The sequence below is a fragment of the Eretmochelys imbricata genome, chromosome 19 (genome assembly GCF_965152235.1).
Source record: "Eretmochelys imbricata isolate rEreImb1 chromosome 19, rEreImb1.hap1, whole genome shotgun sequence".
In the NCBI taxonomy this organism is placed as follows: Eukaryota; Metazoa; Chordata; order Testudines; family Cheloniidae; genus Eretmochelys; species Eretmochelys imbricata.
The window spans coordinates 14675625-14694371 of NC_135590.1; the positions used below are offsets into that span (position 1 = coordinate 14675625).

The 18747-nt window shown below is 46.6% G+C and overlaps 1 protein-coding gene across 1 annotated transcript in view; it reads right to left on the reverse strand.

Annotated features, from left to right (window-relative positions):
• Positions 1 to 18747, reverse strand: part of LAPTM5 (lysosomal protein transmembrane 5) — a 40691-nt gene that overhangs the window by 10502 nt on the left and 11442 nt on the right. Inside the window, exons 2-6 of the mRNA XM_077837975.1 lie at positions 15316 to 15409; positions 11721 to 11797; positions 10790 to 10918; positions 8897 to 9022; positions 5540 to 5635 (exon numbers count right to left, since the gene is read on the reverse strand). Of these exons, the coding sequence (XP_077694101.1) occupies positions 5540 to 5635; positions 8897 to 9022; positions 10790 to 10918; positions 11721 to 11797; positions 15316 to 15409 (522 nt within the window). The remainder of the gene's footprint in view (positions 1 to 5539; positions 5636 to 8896; positions 9023 to 10789; positions 10919 to 11720; positions 11798 to 15315; positions 15410 to 18747) is intronic.

The following is an 18747-nucleotide window of genomic DNA, read 5'->3' on the forward strand; positions in this document are numbered from 1 at the left end:
GTAGCTCCACTAGGCAGTGAAACGAGCACCAGGCTCACAGTCCCGGTAGTTACCCAGTCTCTTCAACCCATCCAGCAGCACAGCACCAGCCGCAGGGAGAAATAATACAGAGCAAGCACCAGGAGCCATTTGGGGAAGCCAAGGTGCTGTCAGCCGTAATGGGACATGGCTCTACACCACCATGCCCAGATAGCATTGGACTGAATTGAGGGGAAGGCGTGCCAGAAGCACGGCAATTGCGGTGAATGCATGTCATGTAATTCTCACTGTTGGCAATCTGGCAATAGGCTGAATCATAGAATATCAGGATTGGAAGGGACCTCAGGAGGTCATCTAGTCCAACCCCCTGCTCAAAGCAGGACCAATCCTCAACTAAATCATCCCACCCAGGGCTTTGTCAAGCCTGATCTTAAAAACCTCAAAGGAAGGAGATTCCACCACCTCCCTAGGTAACCCATTCTAGTGCTTCACCACCCTCCTAGTGAAAAAGTTGTTCCTAATATCCAACCTAAACCTCCGCTACTGCAACTTGAGACCATTACTCCTCGGTCTGTTATCTGCTACCACTGAGAAAAGTCTAGATCCATCCTCTTCGGAACCCCCTTTCAGGTAGTTGAAAGCAGCTATCAAATCCTCCCTCATTCTTCTCTTCCGCAGACTAAACAATCCCAGGTCCCTCAGCCTCTCCTCATAACTCATGTGTTCCAGACCCCTAATCATTTTTGTTGCCCTCCGCTGGACTCTTTCCAATTTTTCCACATCCTTCTTGTAGTGTGGGGCCCAAAACTGGACACAGTACTCCAGATGAGGCCTCACCAACGTCGAATAGAGGGGAATGATCACGTCCCTTGATCTGCTGGCAATGGCCCTACATTTACATCCCAAAATGCCATTGGCCTTCTTGGCAACTGTTGACTCATATCCAGCTTCTCGTACACTGTAAACAATAGGTCCTTTTCTGCAGAACTGCTGCCTAGCCATTCGGTCCCTAGTCTGTAGCAGTGCATGGGATTCTTCTGTCCTAAGTGCAGGACTCTGCACTTGTCCTTGTTGAACCTCATCAGATTTCTTTTGGCCCAATCCTCTAATTTGTCTAGGTTCCTCTGTATCCTATCCCTGACCTCCAGCGTATCTACCTCTCCTCCCAGTTTAGTGTCATCTGCAAACTTGCTGAGGGTGCAATCCATGCGATCCTTCAGATCATTAATGACGATATTGAACAAAACCGGCCTGAGGACCAACCCTTGGGGCGCTCCGCTAGATACTGGCTTCCAGCTGGACATGGAGCCATTGATCACTACCCGTTGAGTCCAACAATCTAGCCAGCTTTCTATCCACCTTATAGTCCATTCATCCAGCCCATGTTTCTTTAACTTGCTGGCAAGAATACTGTGGGAGACCATGTCAAAAGCTTTGATAAAGTCAAGGAATAACACATCCACTGCTTTCCCCTCATCCACAGAGCCAGTTATCTCATCATAGAAGGCAATTAGATTAGTCAGGCATGACTTGCCCTTGGTGAATCCATGCTGACTGTTTCTGATCACTTTCCTCTCCTCTAAGTGCTTCAGAATTGATTCCTTGAGGACCTGCTCCATGATTTTTCCAGGGACTGAGGTGAGGCTGACTCGCCTGTAGTTCCCCAGATCCTCCTCCTTCCCTTTTTTAAAGATTGGCACTACATTAGCCTTTTTCCAGTTGACCGGGACTTCCCCTGATCACCATGAGTTTTCAAAGATAATGGCCAATGGCTCTGCAATCACATCCGCCAACTCCTTTAGCACCCTCGGATGCAGCGCATCCGGCCCCATGGACTTGTGCTCATCCAGCTTTTCTAAATAGTCCCAAACCACTTCTTTCTCCACAGAGGGCTGGTCACCTCCTCCCCATGCTGTGCTACCCAGTGCAGCCGTCTGGGAGCTGACCTTGTTCGTGAAGATGGAGGCAAAAAAAGCATTGAGTACATTAGCTTTTTCCACATCCTCTGTCACTAGGTTGCCTCCCTCATTCAGTAAGGGGCCCACACTTCCCTTGACTTTCTTCTTGTTGCTAACATACCTGAAGAAACCCTTCTTGTTATTCTTAACATCTCCTGCTAGCTGCAACTCCAAGTGTGATTTGGCCTTCCCGATTTCACTCCTGCATGCCTGAGCAATATTTTTATACTCTTCCCTGGTCATTTAAGAAGCTTACAAGAAGTGGAAGGTTGGACATATGACCAGGGAAGAGTATAAAAATATTGCTCGGGCATGTAGGAATGAAATCAGGAGGGCCAAATTGCACCTGGAGCTGCAGCTAGCAAGAGATGTCAAGAGTAACAAGAAGGGCTTCTTCAGGTATGTTGGCAACAAGAAGAAAGCCAAGGAAAGTAGAGGACAGAGCTATGGGGCATTAATGTCAAGTTAGAAGGCGAACAGATGGCACCAGATGGCACCAGTAGAGGACAGAGCTATGTAGAGGACAGAGCTATGGGGCATTAATGTCAAGTTAGAAGGCGAACAGATGGCACCAGATATACAGGAACCACGATGTTTGAATGGAAGGACAATAAATGCTTGCAATGGGCCAATAGGCAAGGCAATTGAGGCAAAAAGATACTGGGTTGGCCCAGGGGGCCTTGAGATGCTTTCCTGGAGGGGAACAGTGAATTGAAACTGATGAGCTTAAATGGACCAAATGGCCTTTTTAGATCTACAATATTTCCATTTGTAACCATGATCCCCATCAATACTCTCTGGCTTGGAACTTGTCCCTTATTTGAATAGCCACGGCTGCTTCTGCATCCAGCCCTCAGTGTCAATATGCACCAGAGGAAAGTGAAGGGAATATCACAGCACCCGGATTGTGAAGCTCTAGGTGACATGTCTTTGTCAATTTCAGGGAGCAGAGTGGCATTATGCTGTCAGTCAGGAGTAGCAGAGATTCACCTGTCATTGCCATGGCGAGTGAGAGCCCCCTCAAAGGTAAATTTAATCTGAGAAGCAGATGTAACTTCCTAACAGTGAGATCAGTCAAGCTGTGAGATGCCTCACAGGGATGTGATAAAATATATTTATATCTTAGGTCCTTGTAGTCCCCTCTCTGTACCCATCTGTTGTCTCTTGTCTACGATTGTAAACTCTTTGGGCCAGGAACCATCTTTTGGTTCTTTGTTTGTACGGCACCTAGCATAATGGGCCCCTACATGCCACATGGTGATGATGATGCCAGCCATTCTCAACCTCTTACATGCAGTGACTCCCTATTACAACAGGCAAAAGTTTCAGGATTCCCCTTCGTATGGCACACATCGCAGAAATCTATTTGTGACACTACCCACCTCGTAGGGCCCACGTCTCCTCTCACTAGCACCAGAGTACCTCTATTGACTCCACTGAAGTAAATCTTGATTTGTACCAGCTAAAGTTCAACCCCAGGGTGTTTCAACTCCTCTCAAGCACAATGACTTGTTGAGCAAGTGGCCATGTTGAATTCAGTTGCTACTATCAGATCCCCCAGCAAAGAAATCAGATACTCACTGGGCACCAGCCCTAACCATGCACAACTTAAGAGTTATTCATGCCACTATGGGCCAGATCTTCACCTGGTGCAGACTGGCATAGCTCCATTGAAGTCTGGATTTTACTGGTGTAACACACACACACACTGGCATTATACTGCCCCATCTCAGAGGAGTTGAGTCACATTCACATATCCTTCTGTCTATTGTCTCCAGCACACGAGGAGGAAAGCTTTGTGGTGAAAATCCATGATATGTTGCATACCCATCTAGCTAAACATGTAGTAAATTCAAGCTGAGTTCTATTTGCCAGGGGCACTAAGCCTTCTGCTGGAATGCCCCTAGTGCTATGCCAGTCCTGCTAGTCAGACTTCTACACAGCCCTCAGGCCCCACTCCCTGCTCTGCTAATATTAAAAGATATGATGAAGTCATGTCAGAAGTGCAATCAGATAAGACATTGTGCTTCATATTGACTAGTCTGGCTGCCTGGGAAGAATCTTAATAAAAAAAAATCTCCACTTGAAAATAGCATTTTCATTCAGTTAGCATCTGCTGGAATAGCTGGAGATGTCTGTGGTTTTCTGAAATGGTCTGAAACTAGTCAATTAAAAACCTGTTCGCTGAGCCATCAACAGATGACTAGAAAACTCCACTGCGAAAGGATTTTCTAAAAGGCCGGGGGGGTTAGGAGTGGGTGGGCTTTTAATTACATGTTAGGGCAGCCCCAGACCCCCAGCTCGGCTGGTGTGAACTGGAGTAAGCTCCACTGATGTCAGCGCAGCTACACCGATTTTAACCAGCCAAGAATCTGACCCACTGTGTACTGATGTGTTTTGTTTTGGCACACAACAGCCGAACTGCCCTCATCTTTTGTTCCCAACTCACGAATCTCCTGGAGGTTGATGTGCTGGTGTCATCTATAAAGAGTGGGGAGAGATGGAGCTTTGGAGGGGTTTTGTTTCATGTTTGCAGTCTGCAGAGGTAGGGAACAGAATCATTTGAATCTCAGACCTCTCTCCTACACTTGTCTCCAGTATCTAGGCTCTGCTTTACGTGCACAGCTCCTGTTGAGCTCAGTAAGTGCCTCTAATGGCAGGACTGGAGAGGAGGAGCAAATTCCTCATGTCTCATGAGGCAGCAAACATTTGCTTGACCTTCCTGGGACACCAGGCAATATAGAATCATAGAATATCAGGGTTGGAAGGGACCTCAGGAGGTCATCTAGTCCCACCCCCTGCTCAAAGCAGGACCAACACCAACTAAATCTCCCAGCCAGGGCTTTGTCAAGCCTGACCTTAAAAACCTCAAAGGAAGGAGATTCCACCACCTCCCTAGGTAACCCGTTCCAGTGCTTCACCACCCTCCGAGTGAAAAAGTTTTTCCTAATATCCAACCTAAACCTCCCCCTCTGCAACTTGAGACCATTACTCCTTGTTCTGTCATCTGATACCACTGAGAACAGCCCAGATCCCTCCTCTTTGGAACCCCCTTTCAGGTAGTTAAAAGCAGCTATCAAATCCCCCCTCATTCTTCTCTTCTGCAGACTAAATAATCCCAGTTCCCTCAGCCTCTCCTCATAAGTCATGTGCTCTGGACCCCTAATAATTTTTGTTGCCCTCCGCTGGACACTTCCCAATTTTTTCACATCCTTCTTGTAGTGTGGGGCCCAAAACTGGACACAGTACTCCAGATGAGGCCTCACCAATGTCGAAGAGAGGGGAACGATCACGTCCCTCGATCTGCTGGCAATGATCCAACTTATACAGCCCAAAATGCCATTAACCTTCCTGGCAACAAGGGCACACTGTTGACTGACATCCAGCTTCTCATCCACTGTAACCCCTAGGTCCTTTTCTACAGAACTGCTGCCTAGCCACTTGGTCCCTAGTCTGTAGCGGTGAATGGGATTCTTCCGTCCTAAGTGCAGGACTCTGCACTTGTCCTTGTTGAACCTCATCAGATTTCTTTTGGCCCAATCCTTTAATTTGTCTAGGTCCCTCTGTATCCTATCCCTACCCTCCAGCATATGGTGGGTTACCTTTAGGAGGAGGACAGCGATGAACGTGATGGTGAAGGTGATCATCACTTTGGCATACTCCTCGGAAGACAACTTCTCCTGGCTTGGCAGGAAGCTCTGAAAGGAAAGGGAAGTGCCCATGATAGTCATATGTCTTTATTCCAACATCAAGGGCCAGATGAAATCAGTTGACAGTTTTGGTCTGATTCCTTGGAGACACATTCCTTGTTTTCCCTGTTATCAGGGAAAGCTTTCATGATTTAAAGGACCAAACATTCTGGTTCTGCTGAAGTGGGAAAGTAGTAATCCATAAGGGACAGTTTTTCATTTCCTGTTGATAACCAGGTGTCTGCCAGTGCTTCCTGGCCTGAATCGGGGCTTTGATTAACCCTGGGTGGATCCAGCCCCCACCTTTAATTGCACCCACTCTGACAGCGAAATGTGTAATGGCATCTCCATGGGCAAAATGCCTTGCTCTGATCAGCAAAGGCAGATCTCGAGCTGGTCAGAATGCCCCTCCTGCCCCAAACAGAAAATATCAACAAAAATGAAACAAAACAAAAAAATTATCTACATTTTCCATGGGAAATTTCAAGTTTTTGGGCGGTGGGGGCAGGGAGGAATCAATCCCCAACATATTTTAACCAAAAAATAAAATATTTTGGCCAAAACCAAATATTTTGATTCTGAAATGCTGCTGCAGTGCCTCCTGGGAGCTATAGTTCATGTGCCTCATGCTCCCAGTCTCTGCAATAGACCAGGCTCCATGATCAGACTCCATCTCCCATCATGCACCTCGCTGTCCCCTCTGTGCATCAGAAATAGTTCCGGTTTTGGCTGAAGTATTTCTTTTTTTGCCAAAATATTTCAGTTTTCAGATGCTCTATTTTTCAACAAAAAATTTTCTGCAGAAAGCAGACTCCTTTCATGAAAAATCTAGTTTCACGAAAACCTCAATTTTCCACAGGAAAACAGTTTTGATGGAAAATTTTCAACTGGCCCGAATATTTTCACTTAATTTTAATTCATTGATATGTTATCTAAAAGCTGATCCCAACCCATTGAAGTTAATGGCACTTAAGCTTGTGGCTAAAGTTAATCATGTTTAATTGGTTTGCTGAATAGGCTTGGACTTGGTATGTGCTTAGGTTAGAGTTGTCAGGTGTCTGGTTTTTACTGGAATGCCTGGTTGAAAAGGGACCCTGGTGGCTCTGGTCAGTATTGCTGACCAGACCATTAAAAGTTTGGTCAGCGGTGCAGCAAGGCTAAGGCAGGCTCCCTGCCTGCCGTGGCTCCCTGCAGCTCCCAGAAGCAGCGGCCTGTCCCCGCTCTGGCTCCTATATGTAGGGGTAGCCAGGGGGCTCTGCATGCTGTCCCCACCTCAAGCACCGGCTCCACAGCTCCCATTGGCTGGGAACCACGGCCAATGGGAGCTGCGGGTGCGGCACCTGCGGACAGGGAAGTGCACAGAGCCACCTAGCCGCACTTCCATATAGGAGCCAGAAGGGGAACATGCAGCTGCTTCTGGGAGCTGCTTGAGGTAAGTGCCATCCGGAGCCTGCACCCCGACCCCGTCTTGTGCCCCAACCTGCTGCCCCAGCCCCAATCCCCCTCCCGTCCTCCGAACCCCTTGATCCCAGCCTGGATCACCCTCCTGCACCCCAAACCCCTCATCCCCAGCCCCACCCCAGAGCCTGCACCCCTAGCTGGAGCCCTCCCCACCTCCGCACCCCTCTCCCCTTCCCCATCCCGGGGCCCCCTCCTGCACCCTGAACCCTTTGGTCCCAGCCTGGAGCAGACCTCCTACACCCCAAACCCCTCATCTCCAGCCCCACACCAGAGTCTGCACTCCCAGCTGAAGCCCTCACACACTCCCACACACCGACCTCCTGCCCTAGCCTGTTGCCCCCTCCTGCATCCCAAATCCCTCATCCCTGGTCCCACACCAGAGCCCGCACCCTCAGGCAGAGACCAAACCCCCAACCCTGCACCTGAATCCCCTGCCGCAGCCTGGAGCCCCCTCAAGCACCCTGAACCCCTAATTTCTGGCCCCACCCTGGAACTCACACCTCCAGCCCTCAGCCCCCTCCTGCACCCCAAACCCCTCATCTCCAGCCCCACACCAGAGTCTGCATCCCCAGCTGGAGCCCTCACACACCCCCACACACCAACCCCCTGCCCCATCCTGGAGCCCCCTCCTGCATCCCAAATCCATCATCCCTGGTCCCACCCTGGATCCCGCACCTCCAGCCAGAGCCCTCACCGCCTCCCACATACCAACCCCTGAGCCAGCCCGGTGAAAATGAGTGAGTGAGTCAGGGTGGGGAAAGCGAGAGACAGAGGGAGGGGGGAGTGGAGTGAGCAGGGGGCATGCCTCAGAGAAGGGGCGAGGCAGGGGTGGGGCATCAGAATAGGGGCAGGGCAAGGGTGTTCAGTTGTGTGCAAGTAGAAAGTTGGTAACCCTAGCTTAGGTGTTTTGCTGAATCAGAGCCTTAGTGAAGGTATGTCCTCAGGGCGGCCGATTCCCAGCCTCCCAGTTTTGCCGATTTAATTTGCACCCACAAAATTTGCCGCAGCAAAACAAGTTGTGCTTTTAAGAAATGATGACTGCACAAGCAAACTATCAGGGAAGGGCACAGTGATGTTGATTAGAAAGTCCTACAGACAGAGATGAAAGTAAGCCGGTACGGTCCAAGCTGGTATAAAGCCGACCGTACTGGCAGGGGGCAGCTTCCCCGGGGCCCGGCAATTTAAATCGCTGCCAGAGCCCCGGGACTCCCCACTGCTGCTACCACTACCATGGGGCTCTGGCGGTGATTTAAAGGGCCCAGGGCTCCTGGCTGTTGCTACCCCGGACACTTTAAATTGCTGCTGGAGCCCGGGGGAAGCGATGGTGGCAGTGGCCGGGAGCCCTTTAAATTGCCTCCAGGCCACACTGAAGGGCTGGCTCGGTGAGTCTGTCCCAAGCCCCGCCCCTTCCGCCCGAGGCCCCACCTAGGGTGACCAGACAGAAAGTGTGAAAAATCGGGACGAGGGTGTGGGGTTATAGGAGCCTATATAAGAAAAAGACCCCAAAATCGGGACATCTGGTCATCCTAGCCCCACCCCTTCCGGTTGAGCCACCCCCTGACCTTGCTCAGGACCCCGGCCCCCCTGCATACCGGTAAGTCCCTTAGGTTACTTTCATCCCTCCCTACAGATGACCTTTGGCACTGAGCAGAGCAGAGCTGGGGGTGCTGCTCTAACAGCAAGTATTAAAGAAACATTTTTCAGAACAGAAAAAAACTGGATGAACATTTTGCTGATTTCCCTGATAGGCTAAAGCACAACATGGCACTTGTTGTCCAGGCTCATGCTTGTCGTTCATTTATTACCTACCTCTTGGTTCGCTGAGTGGAAGCTGAGGTAGCCTGGGACCTCCATGTAGGAACTACAAAGCGTTAAGACATTCAGACAGAAATCCAGTAATTGCACGGCCAGGAAGGGAAACTTTGTGTGTGCTTTCTACAGAGACAAAAATGCCAGAGTGATCAAGGCTTTATTTTTGGTTAAACGAAAGAGCCATATTTGTGGGTGTTTCCTTAGCTATAAAGGGCCTGATTCTCCTTTATCCTGCACTTGGGCCTTACTCTCTTTTATGCCACAACCCCTTTATGCCACTCTGACAGTGTAAATAGACCTTCAAGTGGACTCAAGTTTAAGTGGCACTTGAAGGTGCCTTTATGCTGCTGAGGTGCTCCAGATTAAGTTATGTCTACACTGCTATCAGTATGTCAGACCTTAAGGTCTGTCTACACTGCAATCAGAGGTGTGACTGCAGCATGTGTAGACATACCCATGCTAGCTTTCATCTAGATAGCTTGGGTAACAGAGCAGGGAAGTCATGGCAGCATGCGTGTCAGCATGGGCTGTACAATACCCCCTATGCCTGGGGCCCTGGATACGTACTTGATCAGTGAGCCCACGCTGCCGCAGCTTCAGTGATATTCTTATTGGAGCTAGCTAGATCAAAGCTAGCTTGGGTATGTGTTAGTCATACTGCCATAGAGACATACCCTGACTGCCAATGGGGAGCTGGTCCCCTGCATGATTGTTAACCCCAGTACAAAGTGGATGTAAAATGTGGTGTTTTACCCCTGTTTTGCACTAGGGCACCTGATGGCACAAGGGGGAAGGGCAATGGTGAATCAGGCCTGTCACCCATAAATGTTTTCCGAAAAACAGTCTAGAAAGTATAGTGCAGGCCAAAATTTTTCAGACTTGGGGTGTTGGGGATGTAGGCAGGAGAGGCAGCAAAATCCATATTTAGGTACCCAATAAATGGGCTGAATTTCATGCAAAAACCCAGTTCTCAGAGTTTCTGGGCTCCTGCTGATGGGAGCTGCTGGCTTTCAACATCTCTGAAAATTGCTCCTGATTTTGATGCCTAAATATCATGTTTGATGCTTACTGTTTAGGCCTGAAGTTTGACTTTTGACCAGAGATGAAATATATGTATTTAGTTATCAATGGCATGAGAGGAGAATTCATCACTACAGTTTCCCTTTAAAGTACTCTCTAGTTCCACTGTCAGACCTCTCTCCGGTCCATCATCTTAGACACAAATGTTCCCCTGGCCAACCCTCAACCTGCTGTCACTTTGCTTTTATTACTGTAAATAAATTACATCGAGTGTGATGAATCAGGCAAGTGAGGTTATAGGAAATGTGATGAATATTAAATGAATGATTCCTGCAGTGGGGCAGAGATTCCAGTTACACAGGGTTGTAAGACTAGCAGTGGACTTTGGGGGTGAAATCCTGGCTCCATTTAAATCAATGGCAAAACACCCATTGAGTTCAGTGGGGCCAGACATTCACCCCTTGTTCATATAGCGCACCAAGTATCCTGCTAGGGGTCCTATGTCAGAGTAGATCACTAGCCTATCTGCCTTAGGTATTTATACAGCCCTATCACAATAGCTTCGGAGCAGCTCATCATCTTTTTAATGCAGTTATCCTGTGAGGGAAGGAAGTACTAGTAGCCCCAGGGTACAGATGGGGAGCTGAGGCGCAGAGAAACTAAGTGACTTGCCCAAGGTGACAAAGGAAGTCTGTGGCGGAGCAGAGACTTGAACCCATGTCTCCAAAGACCCTGCTGACAATCCTAACTACTGGACTAGCCTTCCTGCTTCTCTGGGGCCTTTGTCTAGTCCATCAAGTTTAGTTTCACGTATAGTGCTATATATCTGCACCCCGGCAGCCTGAAAGTGGGCTCATGCTTCTTACTTACCACATGGCTAATGGATGCAAATGACAGCATTTCAGGGACTTGAATATAGGAACTGAAGATTGTGAAGAGGGTGAGGAGAAAATCCATGATTTGCAAAGCCAGGAATGGAATCAAGAGGCGTTCCCTATTCTGTGAGAGAGAGAGCAGGCAACTGATTATTTCTATTCAAGTGGGATTGATTAGAAAGGGCTATTATAGTGCTATTGTGCTGTTACAGCTAGAAAAAATTACACACACACACCCCCCGGCAAGAAATTCCACACCTAACTCTAGATATTAGTGTGACAGGTGTGTTAGAAATCTACCTTATAGACATGAGAGCTGTTCAAAAAATAGGGTTTGTTTTTTTGTTTTTTTGCCATGGAAAATTTAGATTTTTTTATGGCAATTTGAAAGCTGAAATATTTCAATTTGGAAATTCTGCCACTTTGCCTCATGGGAATTGTAGTTCGGGGGCCTCAAGCTGCTGTTCTCCTCTCTAGGCTAAGCACCCTGGTCAGACTATATCTCCCATGATTCACCATGCTTTTCTCTTATTGGAGAGGGGGGGTGGTTGCATCATGGGAGTTGCTGACTATGGTGCATTATGGGAGATGTAGTCTGACCAGCCCATATAGGGGAACAACTGCAATTCGGCACCACGGCAGCATTTCCAAATCAATAATATTTTAGGTTTCGGCTGAAATATTTCAACAAAAAATCTTAATTGTCAGTGGAAAGCAGACTCTTGGCATGAAAAAATCATTTAATTGAAAACCCAATTTTCCATTAAAAATAATTTTGATGGAAAATTTCCCCCTAGCCCTAGTAGGCACAGCCAGACTTTGAGCAAATTTGTGAGTGACCAGTTCAATGGGTTTGAAATTGTAAATAATCTCCCCCCCTCCATCCCTACAAAAACAAGACTGAAAGTTATTTTAAAATGACATACCTTCACCACTCCATAAAGAAGGTAGAAGCTGACGATAAACAGCATGAAGATCAACAGGAAGCTGGTGGTGATGTCCGCTAATAAATAATAATATTAAGATCCCAATGCAACACAGAAGCATTTCAAATCATGGGCCAGAACTACTTAGTCAATCAGTGCTCAATGGAAATTTTAACTGAGTTAAAGACTGGAGGATTTGGTCCCATAAGTCAAAGCTTTTACTTCAACATAATGACTTCTCCTCAGGTGGAATTGAACGCAGGACCTTCACTGCTAAATCCAGTTGCCTCCATCCCATGAGCTAAAGAAGCACCTCTGCCATGTGCCACCAGTAGTAGGCTCTTACCTTCTATACGGAGCAGCTGCTAGCCAGGGACATGACACAGTTAACCAGGGAATTATATAAGGATATGTTGTCAGTGGAAGATAAATATTTTGCAAGGGGTGTTAAGCTAGGCAAATTGTCTCCCAAAACAAGTAGCAGAATACCCATTGCGTGGGACATTTACTTCTGTGGTGGATGAAGCACTGGAGAATAGACTATAAGGGAAAAGCCTAATACGATCTTTCCATGTCCAACTTTTGTGATTCTATGGACTGAGACTCATTCTTGGGCATTGCTATATCTGTTCTTCCCTAGACTCACTCTGCACCTGTGGTTTGTATTGCAGGGGGCTTGAATTGATAGAATCATGTCTTTTTTTCTCCCAAACACCCTCACGTGAAGGATCAAATCTGGATCCACAGTGCCAGACCTGAGTTCCTATCTACTCTGCAGAATTCTCCTTTCCATTCCCCAGGGCAGGGAGCATTTCTACAGGTGCTACAACAGCCCACGGTGTGCGACAGTAACAACGTCCTCCTTTTCCTTTATAGGGGTTTCGGCTTTTGGATCCTGCCTCTTACTCACATGGGGGGATTTGGCTGGTGTGCAGTCACAGTCGCACTAGACATGCTTCCTGCTCTCTCCCAGCCCCAAACCCATGGTCTAAGCTGCCATTGAAGACCTCTGTGCATATCTGAAGAGGATAGTTCCCCCCCGCCTGTCCACTTTGCTTGGGGATTTCACTGCTGCTGGTGAAAGCTTCCCCAAGTTGGTGTGTGTATCTCATGAGACTGCCCCAGTCCATGATTTATACAAACACACATGCCAGCAAATGAATAAACGTGGTGTCTCTCTCGCGCACGCGTCTGTTTCTATGCATCACTGCTTGCTCCCCCAGCTGAGTCTCCCAGAGATACCCAGGAATTTCATGAGCAGGGAGAAGTATGTTATGAAATAAAAGTCCTCTCTCATTGCAAATGTGGAATCAACAGTGTACGCCACGGTGGTCTGATGAAGCCTATACTGGGCCTTTGCAACCATAGCAAGGGGACTAATAAAAAAATAGGTTTTGTTTGCCAAATGTGTGTTTTGATTAACTTCTGGCCACATCAGAGCTAGTGTGCTGAATGCAGCTAGAAGGGACTTTGAATGACTCCTAATGTTCCCATTGAATGCAAAGAGGCCTGTTTCTATTTTATGGCCCAATAAACTGGCTGCGGGAGCAGAGGGGGGGGGGGGGGAATGCAGGCAGGGCTCGTAAACTGTGGTTTTAATAGTCACATTTGCTGATTGCTGGAGATGGATATTTAGGTTGTTGGGCTGTTGATACACTGCAGAGTGCTGCTTCTGAACAGCTGGGTTCAAGGGCAGGACAGGATTGGCAAGAGAAATAAACCTAACGGTCCTTCAAGCGTGTTCTGCCTCCAGTGCAGGTGGTTTTGGTCCATATGACAAAAGCTGCACGCACACTGTTTTCCTGAATAGCTCTGCTGCTTCCCCTGAATGAGTCCATCAAGATTGTGATGACAACTCCTAGTCATTATTACTGCAGTCATACATTTTTATATATAAATTAAAACAAAAACAAAGGAAATTAACCTACCACAAATGGAATTAAGGCGTGTTAGAGGTCTGGCCTTTCCATGCGGCACAAAGACCAAATAAAGATGCAACTCCCATTGAAAGTCAATGAGATCTGGACACCTAACGCCTTTGAAAATCTCCCATGTGGGTTAAAATTGTCGCTCAGCTCTTCTCTTCCACTATTGTTTGTTTTACATTTCTGTAGTGCATGATATCACACAGTAGAAATGTGCAAGTTGTTGCTGCAAAGCTTTTGAGAACTATAATGAAATTAAAAGTTTAAATACAAATGTGTGCACTTTTAGTTAATTCTCATGGGAAAGCAAAAGCTGAAGGGGTGTAAATTGACTCACAGGAAATGGTAAAGAGTTTCACAACATTCTAGGGTATTATTAACACACTCCACTCTGGTGCAATTTACACACAGAACAACAGGCATTGAGGACGAGTGAGAGAACCAGTTTTTTTTGTGGGGAGGGAATGAATTTCCCAAATCTTCTTCCATTTCTGTATTTGAATTCAAGCTGAGCATTTTGCAGTGTTTAAACACATTGTTTTCACTTCTAATTTCTGGAACTATAAAAGTTGCTCTTTGTGGTATTTCCAGTCTGACCAGAAAAAAAAATGCCACCAATCTCATGAATAGAACTCTGTGAAATATTTGTGATGCACCTTCAAATGCAAGCGTTCGGGATTTCATTGCAAATTTGCAAAATACTGCAACTTTGGGAGGCGAGTGGGTAGAGGGAATATATGCCAAATTTGGCCTTTTTAATTTTGTTTTGTTAAAAAATTGTACTGTTTTCACACAAAATCATTCTGTTTTTAAACAGAAATCTCAAGGTTTGTGAAATGCAATGTCTAGCTTGGATAACAATTTATTTTTGTATGGAAACTTCATGATAATTTGACATCTTCCCTGCTGCTAAAACTGGCCATTTAATTCAGGGTTGGTAAAATGTGAAATGTATTGTCACTAAATGATTTTTTTTTTCAAAAAATTTTTGGAAACAAATCATCATTTTTATACATCACTACTTGTGGGAACATTTTATATTTGACAGCGGTTCAAAAATGTTGCTAAGCAGCATATACATTTATGTGTACAACAATGCCTATAGACATGCCAGGTAGCGCTGGTTGAAAAAAATAAAAACAAAACTGTGGGACTTTTCTACTAGTTATTCAAATTTCATTTCCCGCCCCCCACCCCCCCACCCCCCCGAAATGTTAACATTACAGATCTGGATCATTGAAAAATTTCAATCAGCTCTGTAGCTAATAAAAAACTGATAAAAATTGGTCTTGTTTTGATCAAAAATTGCATTTTTGCAGAAAAACATCATTGAAAATTTGAAATTCAGAAAAATTTCACCTACTTCAGGGCTGTTATGAGATTTAATCAATTAATATTAGCCAGGGGCTTTGAGATCTGTGGTTGGAAAGCTCTCTCCCCGTATACAAAAAAAACAGAGGATTATTATTATTTACTCCCTAATTTATGTATCTGTTTTAGGTCGGATCTGGGTCTGAAGTTTTCAGCTCACGCCCCTCAGTTCTAAACTGCAGCATCTGACAACTGGTTTGAAGAAGATTTGGAGAAGAAACAACCTTGGATTGAATGCACCTCTCAAACGCAGCGCTTTCAGTTTCTCCTCTGGCTTCTCTTCCATCTACTGAACCTACCAATTATGTAGTAATCCTTGTCCAGGACTTTGCAGTAGCCTTTCCCAGTAGCCACCTCCATCGAGTACTCAATCAAGAGCAGTATGCTCATGACCTAGAAGAGCAAAACAGAGGAGATGGTTATGCAGGCAGCCTGCCAATTTCTTATCAACCAGTTTCCAGAGATCACTACTGCTTGGAATTCCTACTGCACAACCCGCCTCAGAGTCTCCATGTGCTATACAAACGTTAATGGATTGAAACTGCTCTCATTACCACTACAAAAGTTATTTTTCCTCCCTTGGTACCCTGCTGTTAATTGAATTGTCTCGTTAGACTGACCTCACACTTGGTAAGGCAACTCCCATCTTTTCATGTATTTATACCTACTCCTGTATTTTCCACTCCATGCATCAGATGAAGTGGGTTCTAGCCCGTGAAAGCTTACGCCCAAATAAATTTGTTAGTCTCTAAGGTGCCACAAGGACTCCTCGTTGTTTTTGCTGAAACTGCTCTGTGAGAGACTGAGGGGAAACCGAGGCACAGACCAATGGGACCTCCCCAAGGTCACAGACAGAATTTGTGGGAGAGCGAGGGAAAGAACTCAGTCAGCCCTGGTCCTGTGCTTTCACCATAACACTCTGCTTCTTCCTCAACCCCCTTGTAGGCTCTGTGGTGAGGAATTTATTTCAAACATCAAAGATTGTTGATGTTCAAAAGAGCTTGGTGCTCATGTAGGCCTAAAGAGAAGGGGGTGGATTTTCCAAAGAGCTCAGCTCAATTTAGGGTTACCACCTTTGAAGTGCAAAAAACCCCCATCCAACACCCCCCACCCAAGGCAACTCCTCAACCCCCACCCCTTCAACAGCCACTTACAGTATCTAGAGAGATAACACATATAGATAAGATTGACAACATAGCACTTCTCCACCCTGTTCTGTGACTCAAACCTTGTCGCACAGAGGGTGCACGGCGTGCATGTTGCTGGGCAGACAGCTGTGTATTTTCAACAGTTTTGATCTGTTATTGCTTAAACTGCGTTAGTGAGAACAGCAGACACAGAAACTTTTAACATTAGATAACAACACTGTGATAATAATGCAAATCTTTAGACCCATGTAAAAAAACTCCCGGCAGATTAAATTATTTTTCCGCAACTGGCAAATCTATAAGAAGAAACCCGGCCAGGCCGGTCAAATACTGACCAGGTAGTAACCCTAATCACTATGGGAGCTGCTGGGGGCTGAGAACTTTGACAGTACCCTCCGAGTGATGGCTGCCGCCTGTAGGGCTGGCCAGAGAACAACAAGAATATGGAGGCTTTGGAATTTGTTTTTGTTCTGATGTGGAGCGAAAATGAGGCCTTTGGGATTCTGGCATGAAAAAACACAGGTGAGACAACCCCTAAAACAGCCTGGTGGGTGAGGCACTCAAATGGGATGTAGGAGAGGCAGGTCTGAGTCCTTGCTTCAAATCAGTCAGGGCAGGGACGTGAACTGGGGTCCTCCACATCCCAAGAGATGCTCAACCTGATAATAGCCATCGTAAACTGCAGAAGGAATTTCCAGATTAAACTACATGGGAATAAATGTAGCCTTGCTACCAGCCCCTTACTACACCTGGTGTAGCAGAGAGTTAATGTCCTGCAGTCAGTCCAGAGCTGCATCCCACTACAGATTGATAATGTACAGACATTACATACAGCAGGTGTCTGGGATATCAGACTCCCTCTGGGAAGAGAGTATTTTTACTTGTGGGCTAGCAGTATCATAAAATGAGGACCACAGCAGAGCTCCAGCTGATAAAGCATAAATAAAGCACCATTATTTCTTACTGGTTTGGTGCTTTACTGAAACTTTCAGCACCACTGGGTGGAAAAATAGGCTCCCCTTTTAGCCCACTGCTCTTCCTGCCTTTTGTTTCTCTTCCTTCCTTTGTTTCTCTCCCCCAGTCCTGTCGTATTTCTCCTTCTTTCTTCTCTCTGCATTTCCTTCTCTGTAGCGACACCTGGCCCATGCAGATTTCACTGCCGTGCCCTTTCCTCACACCGTTGCCAAAAGGTCAGCCAGGACATAGTTCGGGTGACATTTAAAGAGCCATCATTAGCTTTCAGAGATAACACCCCAATAGGACCAATGAGGGAGCAGCTGAGTTGACACCTCACAGAGGCATTGCTTCAGGCTGCCTGCAGACTCAGGAAGGAAGTGCCACATTGCTTACCCTTGGAAGGTTTCCTTCACATTCATCAGGGTGAGTAACTTGATGAGGGGGCTGGGCTTTCTTAAAATAGAAATTTAGATTCTGCAGAATTTGAATATGCAGCATGAGCTCCATAAATAGGACTCAGCCTGTAGCCCATACCTGTACAAACCCTGGTGCATGTCGTATGTGGACATTGGGGGCCACGCTTGTATGTTCTGAGCCATGCATGTACATTGCGTTATATGCCATGAGCGTACACTGTATATTATGGATTCCAGTTAATAAATTACCTCCTGTTTCTCTGTAGCCATCTTGCTATTACTCGCCCAGCTCCTTTGTTATTGGATCTCCCTGCAGCCACTCTGTTCATCTGAAAAAACTGCTTGAGATTTTGAAGACTTTCCCATTCTGCACTGGGGCAAAACGGAGACCTTTCCAAAAATGGCAGGGAAACAGAGCAAGAGATCCACCCCAGAATGGCTTTGTGGGTTGGGCAGTCACTTGGAACGTGGGAGGCCAGAGTCAAGTCCAGCATTCGGAGGGAGAAACTTGCACTCTGCTCTCTCACAGACCCAGGGAGCACCTTAACCACTGAGCTAGCGAATCTCTCTCTGGCCCACTGCATATTGTGGAACAGCTCCAACAGGAGATCTTGAGAAAGCAAGACAGAGACTGACTCTTGCTCAGGCACTCACTGGAGATGTGGGACCCCTGGATTCAAGTCCCTGCTCAAATCAGGCAGTGCAGGAAAATGAATCCAGGTCACCCCTACTCCGTGTGAGTCCCATAGGCCTCCAGGCAATTAGCAATTTGTGGGGGCACTCTCTGGTTTTGACTAGAAAATTCCATCCCTCATGGGGGAAAGTTTTGTCCAGATTGACCCTTTCCCACAAAATGTTTCGGTTTGGATGAATGAGATAGAAAAAACATTTTGTTGAAAAATTCCTGACCATCTCTACCCAGAGCAGGACTCAGTGGTGTCCCCAGAAGCTCCAATGTTCTGCGATACTCCTGGTGCCCCAGGCAGCACTGGAGGGACATACTACTTAAACTACTAGGTTCACAAGGCACCAGCGAGTGCTGAAGTGTTGTCAAGAAGAAGCCTATGAGATAGGCCGTGAGCTCAGCCAGACTTCACAGATCTCTCTGCAGAGCTGATCATGAGATAACGGACCCTATGACAGGCACAGGAAGTATGATCATATCCCCCACAAGATAAATAACTGCATACATTCTATCTGGCTCAAACAG